Source organism: Eurypyga helias, unplaced genomic scaffold (assembly GCF_000690775.1).
Source record: "Eurypyga helias isolate BGI_N326 unplaced genomic scaffold, ASM69077v1 scaffold1134, whole genome shotgun sequence".
NCBI classification, from domain to species: domain Eukaryota; kingdom Metazoa; phylum Chordata; class Aves; order Eurypygiformes; family Eurypygidae; genus Eurypyga; species Eurypyga helias.
The window spans coordinates 54,978-65,700 of NW_010244118.1; the positions used below are offsets into that span (position 1 = coordinate 54,978).

Genomic DNA, 10,723 nt, shown 5'->3' on the forward strand with positions numbered 1-10,723 from the left:
TAGATATCCATTTATCTGGAGCAGTAATCAGCCACTTGGCTTGGATCTCATCATAGGAAAGACAGGACAGGACAGTTCAGCAAGCAGGATGCTTTTTCCCATCCTCCTCTTCCTCTCTCCGGATTGTCCAGGACTAGCGGTGAGGACTGACCGCCAGGCCACCGGTTTGGACTACCACTCCTCTCTTCCCCACTCAGGGTTGCTGCAGTACAAGAGCAAAAGGAAAGCACCCAACAGCCACATTCTTGGCCCAAACTGGAAGGGAATCTCATTGCGACAACATATAAAGAGTGGAGATGAACAGCACTTTATCTGCCTGGTTAGATACAAGTAAGTAAGGACTTTTGTTTTCTTGCATAGGGACCCATGGCTGGTGACAGACGGCAACAGAGACAGCAGCGTACTACAGCTCCAGCGTGCCAGAAAATGATGGGGGCCAAAAAGCAGTGCTGGCAGCAGTGAGATAAGACTTTCTGAAGTGCGGGTTGTCCAAGACAGAGTAAGCACATGGTGTAGCAGGGTTGCACAAGACACCTTGTTGGAACTAATACACGGTTGTGTCGAGCCTGAAGAGAGGAAGCAGCAGAAACAGGAGCTGGTGCAAGCACTAGCTGGCGAAAGCTGAACAGTATATTGTTAGATGTGTGATGCCTTTCACAATCATCTGCAACTTTCTCAGGCCCTGCAGCCGCCTCAAACTTCATAGTCCTATCATATACCTATTACACCTGCAGATATGGGATCACATAGCTGGGTATTGCCTATCTGGATGTCACAGCAGAATATACGCAACGGTTCAGGATGAGGAATGAGACCTTCACGTGGATCTCCAAGACATCTCCTCTCCCCTTCATGACGCTGGCTGGGCTCCTACCTTTTCCCCTCTCTGACTGCAGAACTACATATGATATGTGGCAAGGTTTTGATTGTGGGGGGTGGGGAGCTGCAGGGGTGGCCCTCTGTGAGGAGAGGCCAGGGGCTGTCCCCTGTCAGATGTCACCTCATTCTAGCTGGTTCCGCCATGGATCCATGGCAGGACATGGCTGAGCCCCTCACCCAAGCTGTTGGTATCTCTGCGGAAACAAATTTATTGTTTTTCACCATTCAACTCTATTTTAATTGGCAATAAATGAAATGATTTTTCCCCATGTTGAGTTTGTTTTACCTATGACAGTAACTGGTAAGTGATCTCCCTGTCTTTATCTGAACTCACTAGATTTTCCATCTTATTTTCCTCCCTTTGTCCTGCTGAGGAGGGGGAGTGACAGAGTGGTTGAGTGGGCACCTCACAGCCAGCCAAGATCTGAAATCAATCCACCACAAGTTGGCAGTAGCTTTGAGACTGCTGTTTTCTATTAACAGCAAACCTCTGCTCAAAGTTTTGCACTTTCTTGCCTGTTCTGCTGGCACTAAAGCTTTGCCCTTTCCTTTGTTCATAAGGTACATATCTGCAAGCGTTTCTGAAGTGACACTGTCCCTAAGATTAATGAAGTCCTGGATTACACAGGCGTATTCGTGGTAAGAACAACGGGACAAATAACTGTGAACCCAAGCTGCTAGGCGAAAGGGGTCTTTTGAGGCTGGGGAAAAGTGAAACTACAAACAAGAGTTGTATACAACAAAGGTACATCCTTTTCCCACAAAATTCACAGCAAGCAGAAGCTGGATATGTTATACAAATGGTTCTCCAGAGTATCTTCTGTGATGGGGCACCTTCCACTTCTTACATCTGTCAAAAAGCCTTAAAGGGCCATACTCATGGCAGTGTTTCCATCTTGTACTCCATTTTCAGTTTTCAGCTCCTGCCCTTAAGAATGTTATAAAAAATATAGATCCAAGAAGCAAGACTTAAGTCTAATGCCTTTTCAGCTGAGCAGAAATACTTTCCATCTGTATTTTCTAATGGATAACTGATAATGTGGGAGAACACAGGAGTCAAGCACACTGCTATGGTGACTTCCAACAGATGCCTGTTGAGGCAATGCATTTATCCTTTTCTTCTTCTAAACAACTGCCGTGAGACTGACAATAGCTGTAGAATTAATTATGATCTTCTAAACTATGTATTTACTATGATATTACTTTTCTAATGTGTCTTTAACAACATGGTGAAAAAATAAGAGAACTTGAAGCACCTACTAAGTTTTTTTTCAGATTGTTGTTACCTAAGCAAAAAAAAAAAAAATAAAAAGCAAACACCTTTCTCTCTTTTTTTTACTGCAAATTTGAGGATCTTCTTAGGTAAGATGGCTCCTATTTCACCAGGATTTTCTCTAAGCATAGAAAAAGTTGTAGTTGGTGAAAGATCATAAGACTGGAGTAAAATAGTTTCAGATTTCATGATTCAGTTTGTCATTCCCATGTTCACCTGTGACACCTTCCTCTTTAAGGAAAATTGTGCCATTTCCCTGGTTTCTCTAACTACTTTTCTTGAACAGTAATGTTGATATTTAGTTCTTCACCTTGTTTTGGATTGCCTTTTTTGAAGTGTTTATGCTAGAAGCCTAGACAGACTGCAGGAGTATGAGCAGGAGGAATGTAGATATTGCAGTGATTCCCTTAACATGTTTTTGTTATGCCACACTGAATTCGGTTGTTGCCAAGTTTTGGTTTTTAGTTTTCTTTGTGAGATAATCACAGACCTTTATAATTTTTGAGCTACTTGGAGCTGCTGTCAAAACTCTTGATTGGCCTAATTTTGGGATGATACTAAAAGTCTGGGAACAAAGACTTACATTCAGGATACAACTTTTTGATGGCAGTATTTACATCAAAAAATATTTACCTGGATAATCACAAATACATCATTTTCTTATGTTATTATAGCCATATACTTAATTATAAATTCTTCTGAAATGAGCAAGAACAATATTTATTTCACACTGATGCTTGCCTCTCTTGGTAACATTTACTTTTGAGCTCAGAAAAATGCCAGGTTTTCATTCTTCAGCCCCTTCAATCACTTGCTTTCTAGTACCTATTTGCAGACACAAGCACATTCAGGCATTCTGACTACCAAAATTGTGCAGTGTGGCATGCCACCCACCAGCTGTTACAAGGTTGAGAAACAGATATGGAAGTAAACACAATGGAGCTGAGATTAAAAGCTAGTCAGAACGTACAGTTTTATGTGGATTATCAATATAGTTCAAGCTGTGCACTCACCCTCTATGTGTAGGTGGCTGCAGCTATACACTGGATCGCTATATCACTGGATCTTAGATTTGTACTGCTGCCCACCTGGATGACTTGCATATAAAATCAGCATCATCATCCAGGTCTCTACTGTTTTCTCTCAATTTCCAGCACTACTTTCATCTTATCATCATAATTCAGCTTAGAACAGAAGTTTTTTGACAGAAAAGAAATGCGAACCCAGTTAAGGTTTGGAGAAAATGTATGGAATATTTACGTGCCTTTCCCTATTGAAAAGGGTGAGAGTGCACATAGTATACTTTTATGTAAATGTAAGGAGGAGCATGCCAGCAGTTCTAGTAGTATAATTACTTTGACTTTGAAAGATCTTTTCTCTGTCAAAATAAGTTAACATCTACTTTGTGTAAAATGAGACAAAAATCAGTGGGTTTATATGGAATTAAGCAAACTCCTAAAAAAACCAGCCAGTAGAATCACTATTGGTTCATTACAGCTCTTCTGCCTCCAAGATCAACAATTCCTCTCCTTCCCAGGCCAAATCAAATAAGGATCCCTTAAGGGAAAATCTTAGACACTGAAAAAATAAATGGCATTCTTGCTGATTTCAATGGTAGAAATAGATTTCACATCGGGGGTTTTTTAATACCTTCTCTCTGTCTCTGCTATTGATTTTAGTGGTTTATATTAATTACTAACTGAAGTCTGAGGTCCAACTGTCTGACTGAATGAGGTGGACAAATGAACAGGATGCCAAAAAATACTGTTAGTCTTGCAAGGACAATGTAATAATATTACTTTTAAGTGCAATGTTATTTTCAGGAGCTCAACAGCCTTTGAAAACAGTTTCCATCCTGTACACACCAAAAAAGGCATATAGTTCTTCCACAAAAGAGATTTTAGTGTTATACTAATTAATCAAGGATGGAAAGCTTTGCACATGTCCGCTTTATGAAAGCATCTTCGTGAACTCAAAAAAAAAAAAAAAATCCTCAGAAATCCCGTGATTTATTCTGTGCCATGTATTTCACTCAAAACTGTGGATGAGATGAAGATTTACTCCTAGATCACAGTGTAAAATTACTCTCAAACCTTTACTGTAGCAGTTTATCTTCTCCATACTTACATACATCCTTTAAAAATCCCTTGTTAATTATTTTGCCCTAATTCTTTTGTTTGTTCCATATTCTGGTTTCTTCTCATTTTGTGTTGAATAAGTTAAGAAGATTAAAAAGATTAACCTTTTTCTTGATAGTTAGCTGATTCATAATACAACAATTAAGAATGCTTTTTAGAAACCTAAATCTTTGAATAATGGCATAGACTTACCTAAGACATGGGATACTATCCTTCATCGTTCCTTCACATGCCACAGTGTTGGTACTGCCTGAAAGGCTCTTTAAAGAAGGGAGCTGGGAAGAGGCATCTGGAAATGGAGGAATTATTTCCGGTTCAGGAGTAATGATATCCTCTACTTCATACTGAAGTCGTACCTCTAATGACTAAATAAATAAAAAGCTAAGTTATAATTGAATAAGAAAAGCTGCTGAAAATTCTGTTACTTTCAAATAAATATCAGTAAGCCTTTTTTTAAAATAAATACCTCTCCACATGTATCATTCTTATTTGCAAGGAAAGAATACTGTCATCTGTTACTTATACAGCCTAACAGCAACATCAGGAACTAGTCATCTACCTAGTGCTGATGGAGAAATACATAGGTATGTTCTTGCAGTGCTTTGATTCAAGCCTTTTATTGTAAGTAAAAGGCAAGAATATAGCTTTCCAGCATTTATTATGAAAAGTTATTTGCTCACTCCCAAATAAATAATATTTTGGCATAAGAAGGCATAATTCAGGGTAAACGTGATGAAATTTTTCTGCCTGTTGTCTGTTACCTTTTTCCTAAGTAAATTCATTAAAAGAATGATCATCAACTCTGCCTGCTTATTGTCAGTACAGCAGAGTCTCTACAAGACAGGTCTTAGCCAGCATGCAGAAGCCTGACAGTGTGGGTAGCACTGATGAACCAATTTCATTTGGCTGTAGGTGGGCGTCAGGAAATCAGTGATAACAGCACAGAGTTCCGTATTCCTTAGCACAAAGATGAGTTTAGCAGATTCTAGAAAGCAAACTCAAACCAGTTCCCTTTATCTTTCCTTCAGCTAGCTTTGTAATTGCCCCTAGGGGAAAAAAAAAAAAGAGAGGAAGACAACAGAACAGCTATAGGTACAGAATTTCCTTACCAGGTGGCACATGGCTACAGGCCAAAAATGACGCAGGTTTTTGCCAGGCTAGAACTATGGATTTCTAAAGTACACTAAAACCGTGTGAAAAGAAAAAGAACTGTTACTGGGGAAGATGGAGAAGGGAAATTTTGGGTCAGCGCCTGAGGTTTGTCGAGAGATGGCAGACGCAAAGTAATACTCTCTGGCAAGAGAGTGTCTGGAGCTGTAAACTGTTTCCCAGCACCAGGGAATGGCAAGCCTGAAGGAGAGGCAGTCATGTTTAGTTTGGCTCTGCCTATAAACTTTTTGGTCATGTTTTACATGATAAATGCTGTTCAGCCACAGTGTGAACATAAATTAAAGAAACAGAATACCTGAGTTATAAAGAGCATTATTGTGTATGTGCACAATGTACATTATCTGATAAAAACATACAGCAGCCAGTGTTTTTAGAGCAGGTAGGAGTAACTGATTTACTTTATCATAAAGTCTTAAAAACAAACTATGTCTGAAATCTGTACAGTATGTTACTATTAAAGCAAAAAAGTGGAGACTTGGCTCCCAAAAACTTAGATTTTTGTCACTAACTTAAGTAATCAAGATTTCACTCAAAAGGTTTAAAAAGGTATTAATTTTATTCAAGTATATCAAAACAGACACAACAAAGCAATTTGATTTAGAAATCATGTTATTTTATAAGAGAGTAAAGTTCTGAAGGACTTACTGCAATTTCAGTATTTACTTCATGTTTGCTGAACCTGTAAACAACCACATACGCAGAAACTCCTGCCACACAGAAAATTCGGCTTTCAGGACACCAGTACATCATCTGAACAGCAAAAGGATCTTCTTCCACAATCTCAGCTGTTGCTTTTCCTTCTCCCAGTTTCTGTTTTTCAAAGACTTTTGATGTTTTTAATTTGTACAACATCTGTAGTGTAACTGGAATATATTAAAACATATAAAAAAGGCTGACTAACATGAAGCAAATCAGTTCTAAAATTTCTCGGTTCAATTTTCTTTTCAATTGTGGCATAACAAAGAATCTTATGGAGGTCTAAGAGTAGGAGAAGGGTATTACACAATACAGATATTCTTCTGGTACACAGTACTGCTAGGATATGTATTTAATACTTCCAAAATGGATATTTGTCTGTGAAATGCTTCTTAGTACTTTCTGGGACAGGATGTCAAAGCTGTATGTTAACCATTATGTCTGTAATTAGGTGTATACTCAATGTTATCGAGAGGCTCTGATAATGCTGCTGTTCTAATGAGATGTGAAGCTGAGGTTTCGTTTGTCTTGCTGGGATGTAAAGACTGTATGGCACTTCATGAGAAGTATTTGGAAAGTATTCTGGTGGCCTGGGCAACCCAAAGATTTTCTGAATGAACAGTAGTTCTAGAATGTTTTGAATTTCTTGACTAATAAGTATATCTGTATTTATATCTGTATAGAAAACCTTAATATCCAGAAGCCTTTGTCAGACTAGAAGTCCACGGCAGTGAATTCCGGAGGCAAAGGAGGTATTATAATTAACCCCATTTTGTTTTATTTATGCTTCTCACTGGTTTTTACTACATTTACATTAATTTCTCAGTGGCATTAATTAATGACTGCATAAGGTCAGAAAAAGCCAGTCAGGCCCAGCACTTATCAAGGCGTGCATATACCTGAAGGCAAAGCTATTACATATGCTAGTGTAGCTGTGATAGATCAGCCTAGCTAGCTTGTGTAACAAGAGCAACAAAAAGATGAAAAAATGGTGTTTAACCAGATGATGAACACGGCAAAATTACATTTTCATTTTGCAGTGTTGATATATTCCAGGAGTTACAGCATATAACATTTTTTATATTTTTAAAAGTTTTAGCATACAAAATGCTACCAAATTCTCACAAATTCCAGCAAGTGCTTTTTTAGTGAATGCATAATTCTTCCTGCCTTCAGCAGAAGAGGCCTAAGGATACCCTTAGTCCCAGTGACAAGTCTAGAGTGGCACTTCAAATCACACATCATTGGTCCATGCATACTAGGGCTGGAGGAATTACGGACTCATAGGGCACAAGGAGTCTCTATGTTGCTGTGGATTACTAGGTACCATCTGCACAAGGAAAAATAAGAGGCAGCAGTGGCTTTTGAGCAAAGACACAATTGGAAAGATGCTTCAGTGGCCTAGCAGTTCCTTGTCTCCCACAAAACTGTGCTTTCAGATACAGAATTGCACTGTTGAAATATGTCTAAAAGTAAACTATTTCATGCTTTCAAATACCAGTAGGATATTATGTTTGCTATGACATCACAAATGAAATCTGAACTCCATCAAGAAAGTTAAGACCTGTAAATAATAAAACTTTGCCGTAATTAAAATCTTGTAAATAAAAGGTACCAAGTATAGTACCAGTAACACAGTACACACCCTGAAAAATGGGACTAAGACCAGGACAGCAGAGATGCACTGAAAGTAAGGTTGCTCTTGAAACGACTGAGTATTCATGTTCACTTAAGCTTTTACCTCTAAGTAAAATCCTTATGCAGCATGTACATACTGATTAGTGGGTTATGTTTACATTCCCTGTGAGAATTTTTTTCCTTTCCCCATTTCTGCCAGAATTCTAGACGAAGTGACTGTGAAATTTCCTGTGCAGTGTATCACTAAAAGCTTTGGGGTCTTGCAACAGTCTGTGTTGTTTCACCCTAACTTTAATGGTGTATTTGCAGTCTTGTCAAGAGTGTAAGTATGTAATGAAATATGCACAAGACATGGTCTTATTCCTCGCACTACTTCCCTAAATAAAAGTTATTATCTTGTTTTTGTTCGTATTAAAGCTCCCAAATTTCTGTCTTTGCAGATAAACTCCTGCTGACCTCATTAATATTTTTTTTTTTTTCTTTTTGGTCTTCACCATAACTTGAAAATGCTGGAAGAGTAAACTCTAAGCAGCATGTATGTGTTTCTCCTCCATTTCCAAACAGACCAATTGTAAAATAAAACAAACAAACAAAAAAAAACCCCTCCTACTCATGTTCAGTTGACACGCCTATGTAAAATTCCTTTGTGAAATGAGGCTTTGGAAAACCTGATGTTCTCCTTGTCCATCCTGATGAGTGAAAATACTTGGTAGTAGGCAAAAAGAGAACTACCCGACAAAGACATCAGATTTAGCTGACATTAAAACTGGTAAGTATTCCCCATATTTGGCTGGAAATGGTAGCAATATTAATCATCACAATTCCATGGCACCATGTGGAAGAAGGAGGTAGTTTAACTATGGGTGTTCTTGGTGACCATTACAGACTGGTTATTATGGTCAGGCTAAATCTCTCTCTGCTTAACATTTCAGACAGAATTTTCTTCCACAATCTCTTTTCTTTAAGAGACCAAAACCTCATAAAAGTCATATTCTACCCAGAGATTTCCAGTATCACAGAGGAGAGAGGATACAAGGCAACTCTACTGCAACTTCTGTGAAGCACACATTTTAGCTTTCAACAATAATATATGTATATTTTAAATACGTGTATTTTACTAATAAGTGCTGTATGTATTTTCTGTAGGGGGAAATGCTGTTTTCTGATATGTGTAGTTATAGCTAGAATGTATAGAACAACTATTTTCTGAAGATATTTCCAGCTAGAATGAATGGAAATGCTTCCCAGTTATTTCCTGGAACTTGAGACTGGACATGTAAAGATTTAGGCCTCCTCCATCCTTTCAAGACTAGACAGGTATTAAGCTGAATTATTGTATTTTAATATTTTGTTTTTACTTAGCTGTAAAATGACTGTATTGCACTCAGACTAGAAGACATGAAAACTGGAATGGATTATCGGATCTAATTGGACCCACTCTTTTACACACACAAGATTACACCCTAGGGATTTTGTACCAACACTTCATCCTTCATAGGTTTTGTTATGTTGGATCTGGAATTTTTATACCTCTTACAGACTTTCACTCTAATTATCTTATTAGCAGTTCTCCCCTCCCCTCCACAATTTAATAAAAATTTGCTTAATTTCACCTCATTATTCCTAATTATATCATCCCAGGTATTACTACTCATGCTGTTAAATATCATGTTATTTATATATGTGTGTGATTTGTCAGAATTATATAAAAGTGAACTTTAGAAACTTACTGGCAGAGGCATCCCAAAACTTTACTGATCCATCTGCATGGCTTAAAAAAAAATATAAAAATTAAATGCGTTAAAACAAGATGCAATTCTAGAACATCATCTACTCCCAGTGAATGAGAAATATAAGAAGAAAAACTCTATTTTGCTTATGGGGTAACTCTCCATACCTTACTGACAACATATAATGTTATATATATACTAACCATAAGAAAGTATTTTGTTATTAGTTTTTTTATATTTATATTTTATAAATATATAACGAATATATTTATGTTAATAAAAAGTGTTTTATTAACATTTTTTTTCATGCATTTGCTACAGAGAACTAAGCCCCCAGTGAATTTTAAGATCACAACAACAGGGAATTAATTCCCAGACTAAAAGTTGAAGTTACAGCACTTTTGGCTTTGCAGTGGGCCAGCATCAAACCTATGCACTCTAAAATGAAAGAGGGTAACTTCATTTTACTTAATACCTTAGAGGTGTGTTCTTTTTAACAACATGAAATCACCCTGAAGTAAAGCTAGAGAAAGGAGACATTGCTGATCGAAATGAGAATAATCCCTTCACCACCTTATTGGTAATATTGCATGCATCGTAATCTTATTTTTAAAAGGAGGTGTTAAGTATCATTGATAATAATGATTTACCAAATACATTGCTATCATCAGCATGGCTGAGACCAGAGGGAAACAGAGGGTGTATTACAGGTGAATAGCTTCTGTGGCACAGCATGGCACCTTGAAAATCCATCAGGCATTGCTCATGGGGCTTCTGCTGCAACCTGCGCCTTCCTGTGCCTTTTTGTCATGGGGTTGTCTCGTCACTCACAGGATGGGATTCACCCCAGTGCACCACACCCTCACTAATGCTGGGGCATTAAAATGATTTCCCAAACTGTCCCCAGATGGAAAGTGCCCAGAAAGCCAAAAGATGACAGGTGTAGAATAACAGCTGCTTCCCTTTTTAATGCTCTTCTCTCTATGCCCTCACGGCCAAAACATTCTCTTGCACCAGATTCTCCTTTCCAGAGACCCCACCTTCACAATTCTATAGACTTGCCATTTAACACTGGGACTTCAGATTGTAATTCTTAGTGGAGGTTCATCCCTGAGTAAAAATCTCTGTTTCCTACATCAAATGGGTGTTTCCATGGTGACTCTGCCCCAGGGAAAAAGGTACATACCTCATAGAATCAT

At 38.0% G+C, this 10,723-nt stretch overlaps 1 protein-coding gene across 1 annotated transcript in view; it reads right to left on the minus strand.

Moving 5' to 3' along the window:
* Positions 1-9,565, minus strand: part of STXBP5L (syntaxin binding protein 5-like) — a gene marked incomplete at both ends in the record, with an annotated part of 63,230 nt that extends 53,665 nt beyond the window's left edge. The window contains 3 exons of the mRNA XM_010149624.1: positions 4,483-4,655; positions 6,106-6,323; positions 9,525-9,565. Of these exons, the coding sequence (XP_010147926.1) occupies positions 4,483-4,655; positions 6,106-6,323; positions 9,525-9,565 (432 nt within the window). The remainder of the gene's footprint in view (positions 1-4,482; positions 4,656-6,105; positions 6,324-9,524) is intronic.
* Positions 9,566-10,723: the final 1,158 nt, after the last annotated feature.